This window comes from Tenebrio molitor, chromosome 8 (genome assembly GCF_963966145.1).
Source record: "Tenebrio molitor chromosome 8, icTenMoli1.1, whole genome shotgun sequence".
NCBI lineage: Eukaryota > Metazoa > Arthropoda > Insecta > Coleoptera > Tenebrionidae > Tenebrio > Tenebrio molitor.
In genome coordinates, this window is record NC_091053.1 from 748305 (window position 1) to 774817 (window position 26513).

At 37.8% G+C, this 26513-nt stretch overlaps 1 protein-coding gene and 1 long non-coding RNA gene across 2 annotated transcripts; both read right to left on the reverse strand.

Moving 5' to 3' along the window:
* Window positions 1-4875: 4875 nt before the first annotated feature.
* On the reverse strand, window positions 4876-5941 carry LOC138136990 (uncharacterized). Its single transcript, XM_069056294.1, has 3 exons — window positions 5605-5941; window positions 5091-5558; window positions 4876-5045 (listed from the first exon to the last, which is right to left on the reverse strand). The coding sequence occupies exons 1-3, from the start codon at window positions 5939-5941 to the stop codon at window positions 4876-4878; spliced, it is 975 nt and encodes a 324-aa protein (XP_068912395.1).
* A 17672-nt stretch (window positions 5942-23613) lies between these two features.
* LOC138136201 (uncharacterized) lies at window positions 23614-24935 on the reverse strand. Its single transcript, XR_011161204.1, has 3 exons — window positions 24591-24935; window positions 24406-24538; window positions 23614-24352 (listed from the first exon to the last, which is right to left on the reverse strand). It is a non-coding gene; the product is annotated as an uncharacterized lncRNA (long non-coding RNA).
* Window positions 24936-26513: the final 1578 nt, after the last annotated feature.

Consider the following 26513-nt stretch of genomic DNA (forward strand, 5'->3'; position numbering starts at 1 on the left):
GGGAACATTCAAGGGAGGCTAAATTGGAACGCGCCAATAAAAAATATAATCAGACGGCGATTATTTCCAGACAAAATTACAAACAACTAAACAGTTTTATTCGCTCTTGGAAGCTAAGCAACGCTGCGGCCGGTAACTATTTGGATGGGTGGTCGCCAAAAACTTTCATAAAATCCAATCCAATCCATCCAATATTTTTTATAGCTGCTCTAGAATTTTCACTCTAGATCATCATCATCACAATCTTTTGGTATTTTGTATCTGTGAAACATTTGGGACATTTTTCTTCTAAAAGCCCTAAATCAAAAAATGAGGACAATATTAAACATGTAGCATAAATCACGGATGTAGTACGAAAACGCCCAGTACTAACCCTTTCGGAGCGCTACCGTCGCCAGCGAGAATCTAATCGCTGGGGCCCTACCATCATCATCAGCTGCGCGCCGTCGGAGCGTGCCGCACCATCCCCAGCCAGGCTATAAAAGGGATGCACGCATGGACAAATCAATCATTATTCATATGATCATTCGAGCTCCCTCAAGAGTCTCACCACATACCTTTGTTAACTTTGTTTACCTTTATGTAAATAAACAATTTACAACACAAATAATGTTAAAAGTGGCGCCCAACGTGGGGCATAATGTTAAAAACATTTTTATTCGCTCTTGGAAATTAAGCAACGCTGCTAAATATTTGGATGGGTGGATTCCAAAAACTTCCAAATTTGTTCACAAAATATTCGGGATATTTTTTTCCTAAAAACTCTAAATCTAAAGATGAAGCCAATACAAGGTGTAATCGAAATACACGGAATAAATTTAACCACGAGTTACTGGCTTCATGTAGAACTCGGAAAAAATATTTAAAAAATTCTGTCAAAAAATATATTGACATTTAATTTTTGAATTACAATTTTTTATAGTTGCTTTTAGTCTTCTACGTTGTTCCACAACCTCGTAGGTAAAATTTTGGCACATTTTTAAAATCCACCTTTGTATACCTATCATATTTAATAAAATGTAAGCCATTTTATTTTTTGACATAGAATTTTTTAAATATTTTTCCCGAGTTCTACATGAAGCCAGTAGCCCGTGGTTAAAATTATTCCGTGTATTGTGATTTCACCCTGTATAACAAAAGTTTTACATTTTTTTTTTGTTATTTATCCAAAATGAATTGTACATTTATTTTTAGAGCTAGAAGACGTTTAATTTGACTTTCCAGATGTGAGTCTGGATTACAAATCTCCAGAGAAGCACTCTGGAAATACATAATTTGTATCAATTTGAATTTTTTATCAAAACACTCGTCATATCCAAATATAGCTAGTCTCAATTATGGACAGAATGAACAGCAGCAAACTTTCAAAGTCCCCTTAGAGTTGTGCGACAAAAACTCGCCATTTAATCTCGCAAATATGAGATTTGGATCCAGACGAGACTCTTCTAAATTGGGTATCAATTCAGCGAGAGTCGCTGCAAACTGTTATATTAAGTCGGTACGACGTCGTATTTTTCAGTGGTACGTAAAACGAGAAAAAAATCCCTCCGCCACTAAAATATTTCGTTGGAGGTTTTGCTTTCGCATATTGGATATTACAAAAGTGGATCATATTTTCATGCGTTATCGCCGCTACCCCGAAAAAACTTGTCGCAAACGCCGCATTTGTACGTGAAGTTTGCTTTTTACGCCCTCACATTTTGATACAATTTAGCCGGATACGGCTCGCCTGTCCCTTGCCCGGAAAAACAAAAAATACGGTTATGCACAACGTCTGATTTCAATCGAGTGGCCCCCAGCGACGCAAATCCACGCAAAAAATACAATCTGCGAACGTGGAGAGGGATAAAAATATATTAAAAAAATTGCAAGCAACTGGAGCAATTTTAATTAATTGCTGATATCACATTTTGCAAAAAAAAATTAAGATACGAGTGACGATTGGGCGGCCACCCATCCAAGAATTATGTGCAACCAGCGCTGCTTAACCCCTAAACAGAATGATAGCAGTGCTTTCATTATTTTAATTTGGTGTATATTTTTAGCATGTCGTAGGAATTTTCAATTTTCATTTTTGTTTATTTTGCACCCTATTTATCTTATCCTCGTCGAGGGTGGCGTCTGGAGTTTGAAATTCTTGAAATTTATTGTCGACTTCACGTAAGTGAGGACTTTGGAGTGCGCGCAGCGTTCCATTCGAAAATTCTGCGTCATATTCCTTTTATAAAACGATACAAATGGATTACTTTCAGATATTATTACCGTTGCCTTTTCAGACGTTGGAAATGATTATTTTTTCGCTAGTGGGAAAGTCTGGCTTGGCAAAAAATCTCTCTTCCCATTACCGCGTCCCATTGTGCCCCCGTCCATTGTCTTGGCCACAATGGTGGAAACGTGGAAGACGTCGATAGTGAGTTTAAACGTGAAAAGCTACAAGTTTTTACAGTTGTTGTTGGAAGCGCCCGTACAAGACTCCCTCAAAAAACACAATCAAACAAAACCCATTTCAAATTCATCATGCGTGTGGGGAACTTTGACTCGACTTGACAGCGAAATAAAGCTGAAAGAAATTGGAAATGGGAATGTGTGAGTTTCAAATAAAGTCGAACCGCCGACACAAGGAATAAGGAATGCGAAAGCACGCCGGAGCCAATTAAAGATTGCGAGTTTCGAATACGGGATGTGGGATTAATCCCGACGTCCCGCATTTGTCAAGATAACACCGTCATATAAATTTCAGACGCACCCTGTAAAACACAAGATCTATCCCGGACAAAGGCGCTCCGGGAAAAATTGACTCCGGGAGCGAATTAATGCATCGCTCTTAAGCTCTGCAACCGACTTACTCCAACAATATCAAAGTGAATTCCTTTGCCAATTTGTACAAATTACCACGCAAGTTTCTTTAAATGGATTAACTCACATCGACTCGAATGAGCCTTTCACCTCGGAGCGTGAGACGTGACGCGTGACGCCGAAAGAACTACTTCAAAAACCTTCTGGATTTTTCTCTGTTTTTGGTGCATGGTTCGCGTTGACCCCTTTTCACTGGGTTACCAGAATCCCTCGGCGGAAGTGGCCCCTTGGAATAAAATTATCACCACTGGAGTCACTTCTGTCCGGGTTCATCGTCCCTAATACACTTGCAAAATCTGAATTATGAATGAGCAGTTAGTGTCGTATACGTGGGTTATTATAGAGTGTAAGACAATTACACGGCTGAGAGGAAGGAACTTAATAATTCATCCCGTGTCCCGAGCATTGTGTTTAAGTATGGGCACTTAAAGTCGGGAAGATGACAAAGTTGGCTTTGGGAGGCTAATGTTTCACGAATTACGTATGCACGTGCACTGCAATACAGCGCAAGCTGTGCATCGAGTGCATTATCGGTTGTGTGCACTGGCGCCAAAATAAATTGCACCGATTAGTCCTGGGAAAGGTACAAATGGAAACTATTGAATACGTGGAAGTTTTCCGTGATCGCAAAGAAAAAAATTCGGTACGTGACGTACAAAAATCGACGCGCGGATTGACTCGTACGAATATAGGCGTTATACATATTTTACGTGTTTTCGCTAAAATTCCCCGCAACACCTCGTTTCTCGGTGTAATTTCCAGTTGATTGGTCTGGTTGAACCTCATGAACGATTCATCGCAAACAAGAGATTGGGATAGGAAACAAACGCGCTACGTAAATATTGTAAATAAATTAATATCCTCGTCTCGTTACCATAATTCTCTCGTTTCCCTTTGCAAACGACATTTATTATTACGAAGCACCGTCGCTACATAAACAGCAAAATAGATTAAGTACAAATGACAAAGATACAACGCCATCGGACTCGAGATATAAATCGTCGGCTGTATTGCAGGGAAGGACTAAGAAACTTGCGTAATAAATCATGCCGTATAATGGGTGTGTAATTTAATTACAATTAGATACACAAGTTTAGTCGACTTTGAGAAGCCCCAGGATATGAATTAAGGCGACGAATTCAATTATTTCAAGTTGGCACTTTACACACTAGCACACGCACAAATACGCCAAACACGTCAGGCGAGATTGACAATAAATTAACCGAGGCAACACTCGAGCTTAAAAACGAACACACCAGGAGGGAAACCGTGACGAGTCGAAAAGCTGAGCAACGACGAGAATGGCTCATTTTTGGATGGGTAGCGGGCAAGTTGGGCGTCCGAGCCGTAGGCGAGGGCCCCAACCGGACAAGTGAATGCATGAATTTTTCCAGAAATTTACCCCAAGCAATTTCACGTTTTTTCATCAATTGAAATCTAAATAACAGGTTAAAAAAATTAAATAAGTCAAAAAGAAGACAAACTTTAGTTATTAATATTCAGAAAGTATTTTAAAAACAGATTTAAAAAACTTTCAGTACAACAAAATGCTTTATTTTGCCCTACGGGCTTTCGGATTCCTGATTACAAAACATACATAAAAATAACAATTTATTCTTCTCCCTCACTTCTCTCGTTCTCCATTCTTTCTCTCCTCTTCCTTACTCTTTCATCCATCTCCCTGCCGTCTTCGCTCCATATTTCTCTCCCTTCCCTTCTCTTTCTCTCTCACATTTCGCCGCATGTGTTCGATCTTCTCACTGTCCTCACGTCACCTCCTGCACCTTCTCTCTCTCTTCTCCTTCCTTCCCATTCCTGTTCTCTCTCTCCTCGTCCCCACCTCTGTAATCCGCTATCATTTTCCTCTCTCACACACACTCTCTCCCCTCCCTATTGTACTTCGATTCTCTTAGTCTCTCTCTTCTCTCTTACTTTTCTGTGTCTTTGTCCCTCTACCTTTTTATTCACCTTCTCCTTGTACATTTTCTCGCCGAGTCGTCTTCTTATTCTCTCCTTCTTCTAGCAAATTTTCTTCAGTTTCTCCTGTCTCTTATCCCATCTAAACCAGTCCCCGTTTATCTGTATTTTCCTGTATCCTATTTTCACCCTTTTTCCTCTATCTCTCTCCTCTCTGGCCAACTCTCTTAACTTCTTTTGTGTTTCCCTTTCTTCTTTTGTCAAATCGTCATCTATATACATCCTCTCACCTTTTTTTTCCTTTAACTTACTCTTACTTAGCATTATGTTCTTCTTCTGCTCCCAATTTTCTATTTTTGCCAGCATCATCTTATCTTTATTTATTTTAAATGCTTCCTTTACATTCACTTTCACCCCTATCTCCCTTTCTAACCATTCTTCCACCCCCCTCTCTACATTTCCACTTATTGCTCCTATTCCAGTTATTATAACATTATTCTTCCTCTCCTTCTTTTCTCTTTGTTCCGTCTTTTCCTCTATCATTTCCATCCTTTTCATCCAATCTGCCTTCTCCAACTGCCCTTTTTCTTCTCTTCCTCTCATCTCCTCTCTCACTGTCGCTAATTCTTTCCTTAGCTCCCCATTCTCCTCTCTCACTGCCGCTAATTCCTTTCTTAGTGTTTTGATCTCCTCTCTCATTTCTCTTATCATGGTTGTTTTCATTTCCTTATCCATTTCCTTGCTTTGGATTTTCTTCTTGGCTTCTATTTGGTGATCTTCTCGTTCTGGAACTATTTCTGAGTGGGTTCTTGCCTTCTTTCGACGTTCTACCCTCTTCTCTTTCTCTCTTGCTGCTTTCTTTCCTTACTTCTGACGATTTCAGCATGTCCTCTCTTTCTTGCTCTCCCTCCTTCTCTCTCGCTGCCGCTAATTCCTTTCTTCGTGCTCTGCTCTCCTCTACTATTCCCGCCATATCCTCTTTTATCTCTCTGAGCACTGTTTCTATTTTCTCCTCTATTTCTTTGCTTTGATTTATTTCTTCGCCTCTACTTGGGGATCTTTCGGTTCTGGAACTCTTTCTGAATGGGTTCAGACCTTCTTCCGACATCCTACCCTCTTCTCTTTCTCTCTTGCTGCTTTCTTTCCTTGCTTTCGGCGATTTCGGCATGCCCTCTCTTTCTTGCCCGCTGTCTTCTCCTTATCACCTCTCACTCACTCGTCGTTGTTTACGTTTGCTATCGCTGCACTTTTTCCACGTCTGCTCGCTATCGCTGCCAAACCAGGAATCCTTAAAAACCAGAAATTTATCCCAAGCAATTTCACGTTTTTTCGTCAGTTGAAATCTAAGTAACAGGTTAAAAAAATTAAAGAAGTCAAAAATAAGACAAACTTTAGTTATTAATATTCAGAAAGTATTTTAAAAACAGATTTAAAAAACTTTCAGTACAACATATTTGGCGACAAACTCGCAAAACGTTTACTTTGCTCACTAGTGAGAAAATATTTTTTCCTCACTAGTGATTCAATTGCCGCTTTGCCCACTATATTTTCCATATATCATGGAAAAAAATATTTTTGTGGACTTGTGACAATAACAAAGCAATTTATAAATGTCTGTTGTTCACTTTCTTGGATTGTGTAGAGTTTCCGAGCGTCGGATTTAAATAAATTCTGTTTGCGGTTCACGTCAAATTGATTCCTGATTACCGCTATTTATCCCGCGTTTCGGATTCAATGAACAAGATAATGAAAGTAAACGTTAACAACAACAACAACAAAAAATCATTTCCGTTGGCTCGTATTTGTCGGTAATTGAACGTAAAAGGGAATTTTCCGGGCGAGAAGGCCGAAAAACAATAATTCAAGTTGCGGTTACTTATGTAGAATTTTTACAAAAATTCTTCTTGTTTGATTACAGCCACCCCGAGGCATCAGATGTTCATTAAACAACTCAACTGAAAAGAACCGGATGCAAGCATTGTTGTTTCAATTTGTGTTTTCCATTATTAATTCTTGCCTCCCTTTGTTTTACTTGAATGCTTCGCGATTTTGCCCCCGCCAAATATATTTTAAATCTGGTCGATATCCGCGCCGCCCCCGCGAAACTAGTGTCAGTTAGTGCAAAGAGTAAATGAATTTATTTTAGACAAGTCCGCAATTTCCGCTTCGGTAATAACTCCCGCATCATCCAATTAAAAGTTAGTTTTACTTTTCGTGAATAGCTCAGCGTTTTCTATTTACCGGTTGGTTTTTGCAGGGCGGAGAGTGTGCCTTGCATATTCCGGTGCATCCTTCGACTGCTTTGTTTTAATTAAATCATTCGCGAACAGTTCCTTGCTGTTGACACTCTCCGACCTGTTACAATTATTTCCTAATTAATATTTAATTTGGCATTTTCCCGACTCTCCTTTCTTGTTAAGTCGATTAGGTCTGCCGAAATCGCACTCGCCGCAAATAAGGTGAGACTTCGGAATTAGAGCCGGCTAACGCTCCGGCCATTCCGGGCCCGGAACTGGCTGTTCTTCCTGAGCGAACGTCCCGATATGGTTGTTTAATGTTTGCTGTGGAATTCGGACCGGAGCTTGGAACATGTCGAATAAACTTCCGGTTCGGTTAGCAAACATCGCTTGTAGTTGGCATTCGAGGTCCACTTGTTTATATATTTTTTGGGAGTTGACCGGCGTCCGCAAGACGTACACTCCGTACGACTTCGCCTAAGTCGAAGTGGAGTTCCGAACACGCCAGTATCGCCGGTTACGAGGGTAGTTTGGAACCTCGGGAATCCATAACAGTAAATATCAACGGCGCTGTAGCTCGTTTAGCCTTGCAAGTAAACGCGTTACACTTGGAACTTCCAAGCAACTTTATGTCCGGCTATTCGCAGTCCAGGACATAAATTAGCGGCAACGAATTCTGGTTCAGCGTTTTGCTGAATTTGTGTATTTAGTCGCCTAATGGCTTGCCAAACGACAACTGAAAAATATCACTCTAAATGGATTAAGTTCGACGAAAACTCGATCGCGAAAAACCCTGTAAACAATTTTTTAGAAGAAAAACCAACAAAATCGCGATTGTCGTTGGATCGGAGAAGTTAAGCAACGCCGTATACTGTCAACATTTGGATGGGTGGCCCCGGAAAAAACCATCAACAATGCATTGATGTCATGCCCGTTGTTTGTTGTGGGTCACAGGAAGTGTAATTAGGGATTTTTTGGGGATCCGCCGTGATCCTAGACATAAATTTTCAAAAGAAAAATATCAGCAGCCCAATTGACTAGATTGCCCTCCAGTTTCTACTTCGATAAGCACCAATCGTAAATCACACAAATTGGATTTGCATGCATGACATAAATTGAATTTTCGTTACAACAATGCAATGAACGTATTATTTGCTTTTATTCTGCTGTCTGTTTCGAAAGCAATTTTTGCGAGCGATTTATGAGAAATTTACAAACACATCTCGTCTTAAATCAAAATTTAATTACAACGGCGGTGCTGCACCGGCAGAATGTCAACATTTTCCGAATCGAAAAATATTTTGTCTAATGACGCCGAATCGATTTTTTGGGCGAAAGAAGCGGACTCGTTGAGGCGCGGCGGAACGCAATTTATCGCCATCTCTTATTTCAATTACCGAAATTACGTTAAATAATTTATGAATATGGTTTTGACAAATAGTTTTCAAACTCGGGAGAAATATTAAACGGATTACTTAGATCGAAGCGTTCCGTATCTGTCGGAAGACCTACTACAACTCACTGACATCTATAATTCTGCAACTCCAGGCATGTGCAAGATATTTCCTCAAACAGACAACTCTAATAACTTTGAAACGTGAGGGCCGTAAATACGCGAGGTGTGGTGGAAAATGCACCGAAGGATCGGTTCGCTTACGGCAAATGCAGAATTAGGTCAACACAATGGTGAACTTGGAGCTTTTGATGAATTGCCTTGTTTCGGATTTTTGACAGAGAGAAATTAAAGAGTTATTGTTTGGGGAGGGAGCGAAACAACCCACCGAAATATATTTAATCGAATGGTCCGAATCCCAAACTCCAATATGTGGACTGCGATAAATGAAATTCTTGCGTTGCGTTCATACCAATAAAATGCAATATCACAGAGAATTTAGGCTTTATTAACAGAAATATTCACGCCGTCTCGTTTTGCACACAATTTCCTACTCGACGCAGAGCACGCAAGAGCCACCTCACAAATTATAAATTCAAAAAACAATTTTTTGTAGTCACAACACAACACTCATGGGTGTGCCCATCCTGCCGGGATTTGAACCCTGCCGACCTCGCGGTGGTGGTCGGAAGAGTGTCGCTCTTCCTTCCACCACCCTACCGTCAGCCCCTGAAAGACATGCACACACATCCATTGCCCGGCGGAGGTTCCTTCTTTGAAAAAAATCCTCCGCCTTCGGTGAGATTCGAACTCACAAGCGCCGGGACCGCGACCTCGAAACACTGTCTCCGATAGCCATGCGGCCACCGAGCTACCGTGCAATTATTATTGTTAATAACAGCATTAATGAACACGTCGTTATTATCTCGTTTCATATTATTTCAGTTGTATTTTATGTGTTAAAATATATTATTCGTTCGTTTACATGAAAATAAATGTCTTCACTGCGATGAAACTAATTAAAATAACACAAAACATCGCGTTTAAAAATAAAATATAACCAGAACAACGAGGAGAAAATCTCGCAAATGCAATTTTTTCAGATGAAGTAAAATTATGTTTGGCTCGCGGCGTAGTAGCGTGTTTACAATTAAAAATTCGAAACCGCTGTGAAATTTTATTATGGCGTATCGTCGACGCTTTGAGCTTTGGCACGTCCCCGCTCACGCATTTTGACTTTTGCTTCGGTGCAGAACTTTGTAAAGTTTTGAATTCGGGTTCTGTGCAAAAGATCAAGAGGCGAATTATGGAATAGCGTGGTGAAGAATTCCTGTATTAACACCATCCGCGGCGAATCCTCAAAGTATCTCTTCCGGAGTGCGCCGAACAAACAACAAAACTTCTTCGAGTGATCTTGTAAAAATGGGCGAACTCGGATCAGTTATAAGGTATGAGTTAAAACTGCGCGCAAGTTTGAGAATGCTCGGCTCAGCTACAGCTTTAAAACAAGTTTAACATACAATGGAATTCAATTAAACAAGCAACTCTGTCGAACATCACTGCTGTAAAGTTCCAGAATAATTCCCCGTGTAATGTTAAATCCGAATTCCTTCAGGACGCCGCTTACCCAACTCTGTCCCTATAAGCATTCCTCTTCCTAAGCTGTCATCAAACGACGGTTCACTGATTCAATTAAGCGGCTGAATATTGCAAGAACGGCGAAAAAGAACCGACGTTGTAAAGCAGTTGATTTAAAATTAAGTTGAAGGATATTGGACGGATCGATGGACGCGTTTGTCTGAATTAGCTATTCTAATTGCCCAAGTTACAGTTGCAAGCGCGAAGCGCAAATTTATCCCTGCTGCGCAGGTCTTCGACGTCATATCGGGATCAAACAAAGCCTGGAACACAACCACACATTTTCTGTTTCGAATAAACCTTGATTGAAGAAAATCGACGCAGTAGTTTTTGAATTAACTGGAAACACACAAACATACAAAAATTCGAAAAACTGCTAAATTGCTCGAATTTCACGTAAATAATTGTGCACAAAACAACCTCATGATCCAAGTGCTTTTTCTGCAGTAGAATAAATAGAGAAACAATTATTTTCGAGAAAATGGGAACTAAGAGCATCATCGAAATAATGTAAGTGGCTTATGTCCATAAATGGTTGATATAGTGCCAGCTTTGCTCTTTGTTTAGGAGTTAAAATCGGGCGAAAGTGCCTTGAGATGTATTTCTGGTGCTCATTAATCAAAAATGTGAGTCGAAGAGAAAGTACTAAAATTCTTGAGGTCCAACAAAAATAAAAAATTATCAGTGTGAAGCTTTGCTGGGGTCAAATCGAAAAAATAAATATTTTTGAGCGATGAAAGGAGAATAATTACAATTTTCCTTTTTTAATTCACAAATAGGTAGATGTTCATTAGTTATTCTCACCTAGTCATTTGTCTTACTTATCTTTTGCAAAGCTAATTAAACTTGCATCTTCCGGATGCAAGGAATAAGTGCAGCTCTGATTCCTGGACTGCATGAAATAAGTAAAGCAAATTTTATTGTTAACAAGAATATTCGCAACAGTCAAGTTAAATTCTCAACGACATTAATTACACCTTTTCATCTTAGAAAATGAGTAAATTTACTTAGAATGTTGGTTCTTCTCGTGAAACAACGCTCGAAAAAACAGTATTCAATTTTGTCTTGATTTGAATCAACAAGGTTTTGGGTAATTTAAACAAATGCAGAAGATAATTTTCAGGTTTGCAAAACCATCAATGATGCATGTTGAGGAGAATAAATAAGTTACGCCGGTTCTAGCCTAAAATATCATGTGTTTTCTTATTCAAGGTCGTTTGGGTGACTGTATAGTGTATGTCTGGTTGCCTACGCATGGCGTTGTTATGTATCAGGACAACAAACGGTTTGAAGTTGTGCAAATCGTTTTTTGTGTATTTATTTTTGCTGAATTGGTAGTTCTGAAAATTGTTTTTCACAAATATGTCACGCCCCACCGACATCAAATCCAGGATGTTTCACTCGATAATACGGGAGTTTATTAGAGAGGCTTCAGTGAAGGGCCTCGATTCCGCTCCATTAGTTTTAATATAATAAATTTCAATGGTCGAAAAACAGCTATTTGTTTTTATAGAGCTCCATCTAGGGCGGCTCCTTCAACTTCTTTTTGCTGTTTGTAAACAAATAAATTTCAATCAGAGCCACCGAGGGCGGTAATTGTCCAGTACTTAAAACAAATTGTTTCGAAGGAAAATAAATTAGAGACGCGGAATTAGTGGATTTCGTTCGATCCGGTCGCCATTTGCAACGGCCGCGCTGCCATCTGTTGCTCGTCGCTCGCACTTCGCTCGCGGTATTCAAATTCGGCCCTCCCCAGACTCCCATATCTGGATGGAGCCCGTCTCGGGCGAGTCATATCGCCTTAATCGCGTTTCGAGTGGGGAAGAACGGAGGGAATCCTGGAGAGATCCCGGTCGACCTTTTGTGGCTGCAGACGCCGTCTGAAAGCAATTGTCAAATGTAATTTCACGCCTCCGCTGGCAACAGATATTTGGGTCATCCTGCTCCTGCTCCGCTCTATAATACGCCATTAAGGACCGACCTACCTGCGTTTAACGAACATTCTTCCGTTTCGGAGCGAGCTGCGGATTTTCATTTCGCGAAATTAAATCCTACAAGGACTCGATCATCTGTCGACGATTCCTGGCCCCAAAAACGGAGTCCAACAAGAAAAGAAAAATTATTCACAAATTATACTCGCGTGTAATGGCTAATACTCGCTCATGAGTGAGTCCAAGCCATTACACGCGAGTCATACATGATACTTTTTCCACAAATTAATGCAGAATTAACAACGAAAGATCTGAATTGCTGAATCAGTGAAAAGATTTAAAGGACGTGAGTGAAAAAATTACTGCATTAGAGATGAACCAAGAAAAAAGAAAATCGCCGACCGCGTATAATGGCATTACTCACTTTTATTAGATGCTTTTGAAAGGTACGCTTTTCGAATAACGTGCACCATTAATCGTTAACATGTCCCATAGGTCATTTGAGAAATTATGAGCCCCATTAGAGCAATTTGCTCTTAACACAAAATCGAACCAACGACCTGTAACTTCGCTTCGATGTTTAACCGGGTGGAAGCGATGCCATCGGCTTTTGTTGGTGTTTAGCAGTTAAGTATGATTGCGATGGCCGCCATATTATGTGTACATACTGGTGCAATGTCGGTAGTTAGGGCGGAGAGTCCTCAAAGCTCAATGTTGAATATCGATTGCACTAAACAATCTTGAAGAGTATTGGCGTGTTTGAAAAGCTCTCCGGAGCTTTTGTCATTAATCAGGATCCTTCCGTCCTCTCGCTCTTGTCTGTTATAAATATCTTTCACTTTCAAAACAACACTTTTTTCGCGTTGCAGTTTCTAGTTAAATATCTTTCCTTGACCAACTGTTGAAACACGAAGCAATTCCCCATCTTGTCCGTCGTTCATCCGGATTCCAGTTCACTCTAGATCCATGCTCCTCTCCTAGATTTACCACTATGAGACCAATTTAAATTAAACAGCGTAATTGTTTCTTAATACCGGGTTTTCCCCCATCCCGTAGCGTTTAAACCGGATCCAGCTGCTCGCAGACTCGTTAGTTCGTCCCATCCCCCGAAAACCATTACCGGAAACCGGAGTAATTTAATTGACATGATGCCAGCCACTTACAAATATATATACGGCATCGATCCGGACCAGTCGACTGCCATGTAATGACCACCGGTTGATCATTAAAACTCCGGTTTGACAGGAAGCGCACCGTGTAACTCAATAATTAGATTTCCCGGCACGAACACCGAGATAAGACAGCTGTCCGGTCCTGCGCTCGTATAACCGAGCTTGCGGTTGTAAAACTCCACGACTATTCGAAGGTTGGACCATCAAACCGCCCGATTTATCCAAACTGCTCGCTAACCTGCGCCCCAATAACGCCACTTTTACAGATTACAGGGTGTCTTCATGCCGGACCCCGGAGACCGGAGCCGGATTTTATGGTCACCTGTAAAAGTTTTGGGGCTGGGACTGAAATAATAATGATTGAATCTCGGAGAGGTCCTCGACCGGGGAATAATACACCAAGGACTTCACACGATTTCAAAAATATATTGCGAATCGAGTTTGTGAACCACTGGAGCATTAAGATCAATATTTTATTGTAATTAGCCACGAACAGCGAGTTTGTGATGGCGGACGCGACTTTGTGATTGAATTGGCGAGTTTGTGATCGAATAGACGAGTTTGTGATGGCGGACGTGAATTTGTGATTGAATTGGCGAGTTTGTGATCGAATAGACGAGTTTGTGATGGCGGACGCGACTTTGTGATTGAATTGGCGAGTTTGGGACCCAATAGACGAGTTTGTGATGGCTAACTGGACAAAACAAAAGAATTCCATCTCGCGGAAACCGAAGCAATGAGAGACTAAGTTTTTATGTTTATATTTTTGTTTACAGTGTTGGAATTGTGAAGCTGATTTTAATCAAAAAAGCAATCCAACAATATTTCCAGTTAGGAAAATTAAATTTAGATGAATAAATGATGTTTCATTTATATTTCATATATTTGTTTAAAAACTATTTGCATATGTGATGAAAACCTATTTTTGTTAATTAATTCATTAGGAAAATTTATTTAAATATGAATTACACCAAAAATGTTGTTTTTACTAATGTCTAATTAACCCAATCATGTGTGATATCCTTTGTCCTGTATTCCGTCTTCCTGGCTCGACCCCGGTTCAAATCGAGCCTTTATTAAAGTGTTTGTTGAAGTTAATGAAACGAAAATTTTTCTCATTTAAGTATTTGCCCATCCCGAAAGAAAAAACAAAATTGTGAATTCAGCAATATAAAAACTCCCCTCCTCCAACTTAATTATATTTCCAGCTAAATGTACTAGGTCAGATTGTTTACGCAATCTTCCCGGAATAACAAATCCCAAGAACTCCACCAAACTTATGCAGATTCCTCCGCCGTGTTCATTTTCGAAGGATCACCTGGTCCTGCTTAGCGGCCGATTTTAATTAACCGGCGCTTTGTATGCCGCGTAGGGGTAGGTCGTCTGGTGGTGACACCGAGAGGGTGGACCGTACGGATCTTGCATTAAAATGCCTCATGTTGCGCCTTTGTGGCATTATAAGAGACATTTCGGAATTCTAATAGAAAACTGGCGTCATATTTCACCTGAGAGACCGCGTTGAACACTGGAAATTATTTTAATGCGAGTAATAAAGAGCGTCGTTATTTACGACGCCGTTTGTCTTCTCCGGGACGATTTTTGAATTGCGTTTTACGAATTCATTCAAAAAGAGCCGCCACAAATCATGCTGACTTTGTAATTGTCACCGCGAGAAGAAAAGAAACACACCGAGGGATCTAAAAACAACAGGCTTTTTTGGCTTGAAACAAAAAAAACACGCCAGTGTGCGTGCGTGTGTGAAAGAGAATGCATCTATTGCTGTGCATCTAAGGTGTTTTTGGCCGTGTTCTTGTCCCAAAAGAAATCCCAATTTAGAGTGGTAGAGCCTTAGGGTGAGTAGAACAATTCCTTCTATGTTTTTACAGTAAAATCATCTTTGTTTTGTTTTTTTTCTGCGGCACCGATAAAGCGTGACAAAAAAACTTGGCCGTCTACCAATTCTCTAGTGTATGATTTAAATGGGATTTTATGGTTGTTGTTTGTTGTTTATTTTCTGTTGTTATTGTTGACTAGGGATAATCTCCTGTATTTAATAATTATTTCACGTGGATTAATTTTTTTCTATGGCCAATTTGCATATCTGTCCGGGCTGTAATGGCGAGGTCGATCGAGATGTTTCCCTTTCGTGTGATTTATGTGGTCGAGGGATGCACTCTTCTTGCGCGGGTTTAACTGCCGAGGAGGTGGTGATGCTCAGGAGAATCCGGAGACGTTCCGCACACCTTAAAATTCTATGCATTGATTGCAACGGGGTTCTCCACGCGCCATCACCTTCGCCGGCTCCAACCGAGCAAAAAGCCTGCTTGGAGGAAGATACCTTCTTAGGACACGTTCGTAAGGAAATTGATCTTGTCAAAAGTGAACTATCTGCTCAGATTGAAGTCCTCAAACAATCCAATGAAGACTTGGTTAAATTTTTTACTGAGAAAAATATCTCTTCAAGGCAAGGCTCTGTTTCATCTGCCAAAACAAAACAAGGTAAAAAAATTGTGATCAAGCCGAAAGATTCCAATCAGGATATTGCACAAACACAGTGCAACGATGACCTTGAACAAAGTAAAATTGACGTAAATCAGATTTCACCAGTATCTGGTGGAGGTGTAATTATTTCTTGTGAAGATGAAGCAGGTCAAGACAAACTGAAGCAAAAGCTTGGCGATAAATATAATGTAAAATTTGTTAGTTCCCTTCGTCCTAAAATTCGAGTTGTGGGTCTGTCTGAAGACATAGCAAAAGACGACATCATCACCTACCTTTTAAGCCAAAATTCTGACTTGATCGTAGACCCCAGTTCCTGTAGTTTAGTGCGTCACTGGCCCACAGCTAAAAACAAGAACATTTTTCAGGCAGAAGTGCAAATCGACACATCGACTTACTCTCAGATTCTTAATCGCGGCAGTGTCCTAATTGGACTGACCAGTTGCTCAGTATTTGATGCTGTTTTCATCCCTCGTTGTTTCAATTGCAATGGTTTACATCATATGTATCGGCAGTGCCAACAAAAAGTTTGCTGTCCTGTTTGTGCGGGTGAACATGATATTAAGAAGTGTGATGCGCCTCGTCACTTCAAAAAATGCGTGAACTGCGTCTCTTTGGTAAACAAACCGGAAGGCACCAACGTTTCTCATGCGGCTTGGGATTATGACCAATGCACGGCTTACAAATATGCTGTCGACAGTCTTAAAAGTAATTTGTTTGGAATACCTTGCTCAAAAAACTAAAACCTATGTTGTCTTCATCATTGAGCATATTATTATCAGAATATGCGCGGCCTGCGAACCAAAACTGATCAATTGATTGTAAATATGTGTGACTGTGATTTTGACATCTTGGCATTGTCTGAAACTTGACTGAATTTGAAAGACCAATTCAAAGTCTCCCAGGTTTGATCAAATTTTCTTGCTGAATCAATTGACGAGCCCATTGCTGTTGACAAGCTTCCATCAATTGATTTGGTGGGTGTAAAATGTAACTTTTCTGTCGTGGTTGTTATTTTCTGTGTATACATTCTTCTGTCTCGGATTACGAGATCTTTTTTGACACCTTGTCTGAGATTTGTTTGACTCTTTTGAGTATCATCATCGGCGATTTTAACTTGGCAAATTCAATTCTGAATGGTATCTATGTACTTCACGACTTCCTTAGTTTTCTTGGGTAGAGCAACAGTATGTATTGCTAATAGCTGTAATAATATCTTAGACTTGGTTTTAACCCACATTCCCGAAAATCTGCGTCTGAATCTTCTGCAGAAGTAAAACTAAATGTCGGATCCAGAGGTCACTGATTTACTTGAGGCAGGATGTAAATGATACATTCAAAGAAACATTGTTACAAAAAAATATAAGAGGTTTAAAAAAGAAAATGGCCATAAAGAATACGTGAGATTGAGAAGATTGGTGAAGACCCAAATCTTGTATGACTTTTATCAATCTCGTTGAGAACTCCTTGCGGAAGGATGCAAAAAGGTTTTGGTCATGTGTACAAGAGAGAAAGGGCCAAAATATAATTCCTTCTAAAATGACCTACAATGATGTCAGCTATAATCAATCACAAGACAAAATCATCTCTTTTGTTGCTATCTAATTGCACCATAAGGGTGTTACCAATGTAGTAGTTCTTGGGGATATTTTGTAGTAACAGACTGCTCGAATGAGCTAACAGTGAATTTTTTTCAGCTGTTCGTATATGTTGCTGCTTATTATTTTTGTTTGAAGTTTGAAATTTCCTATCTCTTATCTTCTTTTTTTTCTTTTTTGTTTATCTAGCATTGTAAGCTGTGTTTTTTCCGATCCATTAATTGGGCCTGAGCCTGATTTCCAGGTAAACGGTTTCCAGCTCTTCATGCTGAAATAGTGCACCCTTTAGGGGGGACAAGTCTATTATAATTTTTTTTTTTATAATAGACTTGTCCCCACTAAAGGGTGCACTATTTCAGCATGAAGAGCTGGAAACCGTCTATTATTATTAAAAGGTTTTCATCTTGACATTTTTATCTTTATATTCTCTTCTTTATATTCTCTTCTCTTCTTGTCCAGGCTGAGTCAGGTTTTACCGCCAGCACGATAAACCCTATTAAAAAATTAGTAAAAATTACGAAACCTTAGGGTTACATTCCCTTAATATAAGGCTTCAAATGTGTGCAATCAATGTTTCTGTATAACTTCATTCAGAGCCATAAAATTAAAAAATCGATTTGGAGGATAAAAAAATGTTTGCGGACACGCTCATAATTCACAATTAATTAAAAAACACATTTATGAAATTCGCATCAAAAGAAAATAGTTAATTCGTTTTTGAATTATTCCAATTTTAACATTAACAGCGAAAAATTACAACTATAATGTCATCAATAGAGCACGGATCTCTGGCATTTTGCTTATTTGTCTGTGATGTATGCAGAAATAAATTGATCTGTAATTTGGATGTTTCATCACATTTGGCAACATTTGAGATGCATTTTATTATGCTTTTTTTGCTTAAGCGGGCGCTTAGTGCTTGTTATTTGCTTTTTTTTTACGAGATTTTTAAATTTTTATCACAACGCTGGCGTTTTTTTTTCTTAGGACGTTTTTTTGTTTTGTTGCTATATTTTATTTATATTATTAAAACTTATGTTCCTTTTTATATCTCTGATGATAACTACATATTTATACTAATAAGTTAGTAATAATAATTGTACCACAAGCCAGAATTTTGTTTGTGTTTTTGCTTTAAATATAAATTCTTTTGTGTGTTTTGTAGTTGTATAATGCTGTTTCATTTTAGGAAATTATAATTTTTAATAAGGAATTTAATTAATTTTATTATGTTTACATGTTTTTTTTCATGCTTTTTTGCTTCTTCTTAGTGCTTTTTTGCCTCTTCTTGGTACTTTTTTGTTTATTATTCTTATTATAGGCGCTTTTTTTGAAAAAATAAATGCTTTTTTATCCGCGCTCTAGTCATAAATAAATTCCTCATTGTTGGTAAACAGCCAACAGACATCTGTCGAGAACTTTTCCAGTAATTCTTAACTCCCTAAAGGATACCATAAACAGCCCATGTCAACCTCTTTTGTGGAGGTGCAGATTTGCAGATTAATATCAAATTCCATTTATCTCAATATTTTCACGATTTCGACGACACCAAATTTTTCCTAGATGTCTGAAATTACTCTCAGTAAAAAAATATGTAAATTAATGTAGTGGTTATTGAATTAAAACGAAATATTTACCTGTTTCATTAAAAAATTTGAAACTTTTACAGAATGTTCTACAGAGATACACAATCATTCCTGAATTTTTTGAGAATTTTAAATCGATTAGAAGTGGGTGTTTTCGCTCGAGCGATAAAACCTGACTCACCCTTTAGTTTACGTGTTTACTCTCTTTACGTTCTCTACTTTTAATGTTTTACTCTTTATTTTCTTTTCCTAATCTCTCCTCGCCTTGTTCATAATTTTTATCTTGTAAATTGGCTCTTCTAAACCCTAAATCCACGTGATAAAATATTCGTACGTGGTGACTATGATTCCGACAGCAAAATTTACAAAGTAACACAGCTTTAGTTTGTTATCAGAGCTGCAGTTAAGATTCCTATGAAGCTCCTGTTTACAGCTGCTGTAATTTCCTCTTTAATTCTTGGATCGTATGTGGGTTATTCCCGCACACATTATCCTTAAAGCATCTTCATAAAAGCTCCCCTGCATTCGAATTACGTTTTATATTGGAAACTTACGACACACCTGAACAGCAAGAATGCTTTCATTAGAACTACGAGTACAATATGAGGCAAATCGTGAGCGTTACATACAAAATGCTGTCGTAAAAATTTTGGACGTGTCGCTAAGAAGACAAAAATGAAAATTTATACATTTATAATTGATGAGATTTAACCAAAATCTTTTTATGAGATTTTTACTATTGCATTGCGTGCAATATGGTGTGGCGACAAAGCGGCGACACTTGTTCCAGGTTGCTACAGTGTTTGCAACCAGACTGATAACGTCCTTGAAATGAATTAAAAGACTACCACATTATAATCGAATTTTGGTGCAACATTTTCAGTTCAAGAACCACTAGATGTGATGCGCTTTTATTTTATGTGCCAAAACGCTTTAAAAACTTGTGTATTTTGTAATCGTGTCAATTGTTGTTTGTTCGTTCACATTTGTATCGAGCAAATGATCGTTGTTTAATTGTCAGAAAGCAAACAAGAACCGGTTTTTGAGGTCGCCGCTCCGGCGCATTCATCCACAAATTTGTTGTTTGATTTGGCAGCGGCCTAAAGCGTCAGATATTCATTAAATCGCCAAAACGAAACGTCAAATTCACATTATACAAAATCACACGCGCCCTGTTTATTTATTTTCGCCCGGCGAATAATGTCAATAACAACGCAATATAACATGAAGGAAGGAGAACGGCGGGAACTTTGCACATTCATTCAAATAAGTCTGAAACTGCAAACTTTCATTATTTGTTGGTGGTGAAAGATGGAAGTGGTTTGATGAAAAAGCGAATGTAGAATTCATATCCGGACCGCGACATTATACCTGCAGAGCGCAGCTGGAGGCATCGTTCCGCAGCAAAGATTTTCAATATCGCCCTTTGCACAGACTAACCCTTAAAACAGCGCAAAAAATTTGATTGATCTTATGTTTCAATGATGGGTCCCGGCCAGCACAGAACAAGAAACGCAATAACCGTGCTTTTTAATATTTCACCGACTCTTGAGGCATTTCATCAAAATTATTTGTCTTCCAGTGATATTAATTTAAATAAATTTTTTGTTCATTTGTTCCGACAAGTACCTAATACAAATCTAACGAATCGAGTTATTGTTATAATAAACTATTATCAAAATTTTCGTCTCGTGTCAAAAGTTGTTTCAACCATCTTTTTAGATTTTTGGGGTGGCTCTTACGTGCTCTGCGCACTCTAACCAAGGACCGTATATAAAAATACATTTAAATTAGTTGGGTAATAATCAGTTCCTCATTTTCGCTTTAATAAAATTGAAACGAAAACAAATGAATAAAATGAAAACATTTCAAACTTCCAAAACTTCAGCTGCATCAAGATTTGTTAAAATTTGTAAAATCTTACGTATTTAAGGTTTGAATTAAATTTCTGAATTTTAATTTGTCTAAACCTGTGAGACGTTCAAGGCGCGCCGCAAAATATTAAAATTTCCCGTGACTCATTGATTTGTGAGTGCTGTAAATGTTGTCTGAATATTCCTAAAAAAATCCACATCGTGTCCAAATATCGAATCAATTAGAAATAATTTCAAATCATTTTACATTTTTAACAATAAAAAAGATATACCTAATTTCAACACTGCAAGCGAAATTGGATCTGAATAAACTAAGAGAATATGTATAATATTTTTGGGTAATTGTTCACTTTAACTACTTCTGGAATTTTCGCGTTTTTTCTGGCTAGACAGCCTCAGGGTGTCCTCCCAGATCGTTTCCCACTATTCAAACCTTGTGCAAATGAATTTTCCTTACCCTTTAGTTATACTAAGACATTGGCGCGACCTTGACGCGACCTTGAAACACAACAAGAGAGAAAAAAAAGGCATTTGCACAAGGTTTGAATGGTGGGAAACGATCTAGGAGGACGCCCTGAGGCTGCCTAGTCAGAAAAAACGCGAAAATTCCAGAAGTAGTTAAAGTGAACAATTACCAAAAACGGTATTAAAAGTTACCATTTTTAATACGGTTGGAGAAAAACAAATTCAATCGACCATATGTTCCTTGATGGAACGGAATGATATTTAATTTGTTACCGTTGGATTCTACTTTTCAAGGTCATTCTTTTGAATGGTAAAACATTATAATTTTACTCTTGATTTTCTAGAAAAGTGCAAAACCCTGAAAAAACCATTTAAATGTGTTCTAATCTAAACGAATTGTTGCTGGTCTATCTGAGTAAAACAACTAAACCATTTCGAGCTTGCCATCACACCTAAATTATTCTCTTTATTTCTCCAAAAAAGTAATACTAATCGATTACAAGGAATAGATGACTTAAACCACGATGTTTGAAGAAAATATCCTTCATTGATTACAAGTTGACAACGTCAGGTTTTATAAAAACATCATCTAAAAATGTTTATGCACGATTATATTATAATTTGACAATTATGCACAAATTTTCTTGACATAAACGTCTCTTTATGGCCCACGGATCACTTTATGCCCGTGGGTCATAAAGATATGTCAAATAAAAGTCAAAAACATTTTTGGTGAAATTAGGAAAAAAATTGCCACTTAAATTACCTAATCCCGAATAGGGATTATTCGATACTGGACACTCATTTCTGCCGCTTTCTCATCCTATTTTGTCGTTTCGTTAATGAATTTATAACCGAAAATTGCAATTGGCATAATGGCTACGGGTGTTTTCACTGTTCCCAAGGTTACGCGCAAAACCAAAAATTTGACGGGAGCACTACGCGATGCAAACATCCCGTGGTGTGGGCAGACATTTATTTATTAATTTTTGTTAAATTTAGGGTGTTAGGTCTTAATCGTGCATAAAATAGGGTATGTACTGCGGGCGTGAACTGGCTTTTATGGCCTTCAGCGTGTTTTTAGCCCTCGTTATCACTCGGGCTCAAAATCACACCTCAGGCCGTAAAAGCCCTCTTACGCCCTTAATACATAAATAACTATTATATTGAAAACAATCAAACCGTCCGGCAATGGTGCAAATATATTACCGAGTCAATTATATTTTTCTTTTTGCGGAGTTGAGCGGTGGGTTCTCGTGCTACGTTTTAACGCACTGTTGCCAGATAGTCAGCTCCATGATTGCCAAGTCGCATGATACGAATTATGAAATTCTCGTCGCGAAACGAAATGACAAAAATATTCGCTGATTCTCCGATTAACAGAATTAAAACGCTCAAAAAATTCATCGTGTGGGCAGTTAATGACAAGAAGCTTACACCTTGCTAAATCGATTAATTATGTATCGGTGAAGTTTCAAAAAAAATTTTCGTGTGCAAAAGGGCGTTACTCAAAATTTTCGAGTTACTTAGCTTATTGGATAGCCGGTGTTCAAGTATTTGTTTGGTAGAAACTTTGTAATATTTTCTGTAGCCGTTTGGTTGTAAAAAAATAAACAATTTTCAAAAAAGCATTGCGCTTTATGGAAAGAATAAAATTCAAATGGCTGTATCTCTGTTCGACGCTCGCCAAAAATTCGTTAATTTTGCCGTGTTTTTACGTTTCTCACTCCATTGCTCGGAAACTAAGCCTCAAATCGAAAAAATGTATTGATTAAGAACTAAAGACTGATATTCTCTGATTACGACAGTGTTTGTTATTTTAATTTTGAGGGAATATTAGTCAAGTTATGATTAAAAAACTAACGTTGCTACAAAATCTCTAAGCGATTAGAAATGCATGCCACGATCACCCCCTCGCACCGCCCTATTCCCGGCGGTTCATCAATGTCGTCTGACTTACCAACCAAAACAAACTATCAACAGTTCATCACGATAATAATAATCAATAAATAATTTCCACCGCTTGTAATTGCATAAATAATGTTATAATTACCCAGCTTTTTGAAAGACAAAATGAAAACTGAGAAATAAGTTCGCAGAAAAACCAAGAAAGCACGAAAGAAGACAACTCAAAACTTAAAAATTGAAATTTGCAATGACATCTGTGCTAAGCTGCCAACATAAATTTTCAGATATTGGTAGCACCTTTGATTTTATACCGAACGATCCAAAAGTCTTTCTATCAAATGGGCCATAACAATGGAAACGAATATCGTTGCGCTGCAGCATATTTGGCGCGTATTTAAATGAAAATTAAAAATATGTTTTATTCCATCCTAAACGATAAAATGGTATTTTATCTACTGTTTTCTTCATGGTAAAATGAAGTTTTATCGTCTAGAAAAATAAAATAATTACATTTTCACAAGTTTCTTTATTCGTTTTTAATCAAAATTACAAACGTCTGAATTGAAATAACCGGAAATAACATTGTTAATAAAAATTAAATGTGCACTTTTTAAACACTTTTCCACCACATTTGACAGTATTCTCGTTAACGACATCTTTGCTTTTGATGAAGTTAACGACATCCTCACTTTTGATGAGGTTAGCGCCACTGCAACCAGGTAATTCGTTTGAAAATCCTTGACAATTCTTTGTGCTGCTTGTTCCCATCAAAATTCTGTTACAAATTTCCTTCTTATTTTCAACTGATTCATCAATGTAGCCTTCTACAACCGAATTCGATTTCCAGCCACCATGTCTCTTCATCATAAGCGTGTTAGCTCCAGTGTTCGCCAAAAGAGTAGCACTTGATCTCCTAAAGCAATGACCAGTGTAAGATTCAGGTAATGGCAGCTTTAAAAATTCCGCTATCATTCGGGGCATCTTGTAAAATGTGTTAATTCCCACCACTTGCTTTGTACATTTTTCATTGCGATAACCCAAAAAGAAACTCTTGGTTGGTGTATTTGCAGGTCTTAAATCACTATATTTTTTGTATAAAGCCAACTTGCTAACTCCTATTTTCGTATTATCCACAATAGTAAACATACGCTTCTTATTCGTTTTTGTTTCGGGAACTTGTATTATCAGAATATTATCTCGATCTTCGATATCGTCAATTTTCATTTTGTGTAATTCATCCATTCTGCATCCTCCGCCGATTCCCATGACCAAGGCAACCTTTAGATAATTTACTTAATATTGAGTGAAACTACCATAATAAAAACACTTACCTTTATCAACAAGTAAATCTTATCAGGTGCATCCTCCAAAAATTTGTTAAAATGTTCCCTCTCTAACACATTTGATTTAATCGGTGTGTAGGTTGAGTATTCTCGCTTAAGGAAAGTCTTCAGACTCAAAAATCTAAAAAAATAAACGTTTTAATTATAATATTCAAAATAATCATTCTTCTTACTTTGATATGTCTACTTGTTCCTTGATCAGTAAGGTACTCTTCAACTTTGAATAACAACTCCACAATGTTGAAGCCTTATACTTTTTTACCTTTTCTGGGAAGTACGATAGCAGGACTTCTTCTGATACACCTTTTATGTTTCTGCTTTTCCTCCAGGCACAGAAAATATTGTATTCTTTTTCATACAACGATACAGATTTTCGCGGCAATAAATTTTCAATAACAGATCTGGCTTCTTTAATAATATCTTCAGGAACATACAATTCATCTTCATTAAGGAAAGATTGGGCCATTATTTCCTCAAAAATGAAACACTTTCACGACGCTTTCACGAAACTGCTTTTAACTTTCTTGATAAACAAATTATCTCGGTAACCGACTCCCATGCCAACAGCCCCGCTTTGAGTTTCTAATGTTTAACATCCATTGTTGTTTTTCTGTTTTTGACGTTTTTTTGATTGTTGAATTTTTTTGACGTTTATAATTGTCATAATCAAAATAATTCAGTAATTCAATCGAAGTAATGGAGGATGGAATAAAATTTTGTATTGTACACGACGATAAAATTCACCATTATCTTCTCGAGCGTATTAGCCTCTCGGCTTACGCCTCGAGCCTTAAACCGCTCTCGAAGATAAAATAAAATTTTATCGTCTTGTATAATAAATAACTATTATTAACCTGTCCATATCCATTGATTTTTTTGATTTTACATTTTTTTATTTTATGATGTAATAATAATAATGTCAGGCTCACTTAATAGAAAGACTTTTGGTTTTTGGATCGCATCGTATTACTAGATTGAACCAATAGAACCAGTTTTCCGCAAACTTTTAGATGTGGATATCAAATCCAGTCCTATTTGTAAATTATTCTTAGAAAATCCTTTAGAGTACGTGGAAATTCATGCAAATATTTGAAATTATTTGCAATCATCAGCTAACTCATAATTTTTTAAGAGCCATTTTGAAAATAATACCAAAATATCCGGCACTTTATTTTGAAATTCTACCAAGATTCCACCAAGAGAAGGAAATGATTGGACTAAAAATAAGGGAATTTTACAACCTGTTTTAGCTACAATGGATCCCATACCTAATGACATTAGAAAAGTGATGAACATTTATTGCACAGACCAACGATGCCAAAATAATAAATGTAGTGCATGAAGGAGGGCTTAAAATGCTGCAGTAATTGTTCTTGCAAAAAATATCACAACAATGTTTCTTCTTTAGGTATATAAGAATGAGGATGACGAAGAAAGCATTTAAAATTGGTAAATTTTAGCAAAAATAAAAATACATTTATCGATGTGCTTTGCAAAAAACTGACCGAAAATAATTTTCGGTGTTATTAAGAAACTCTATCACCAGATGAGTAAGAATTGTACTATTTAAAACCACGAAGAAATAATGCCTTACAGCGAATTTAATTAACGAAAACAAATTTAAACAAGTTTTTAAATTTCAACAAGGAGAATTTTCAGAAACAATTATAAATAAAGACAACAGAAAGAGTGGAGAAATACGAGTACATAGTTTATGATCCATATAATATACGATTAACCGTTCCTATACAAATACATATTCATATTCAGAGATTAAGTATTTTTCATTTTCTCTTCCCTCTTGTCGCGCGACGTTATAACGCACTGTTGCCAAATGGTCACCTCCGTAATTGCCACGTCTGCAACGGTACCTATCGTAAAATTCTCGTCTCGAAATGAAATGACAAAAATATTCGCTGGATTTCCGACTAACAGAACTCGGCGACTTAAAAAGTTTGTCGTGTGGGCAGTTAATGACAAAAAGCTGACACTTTGCTAAATCGATTTGTCATGTGTAGGTGAACTTCCAAAAAAAAAAATTCAAAAATTATCGTGTGCAAAAGGGCGTTATTCAAAATTTTCGACTTACGTAGCTT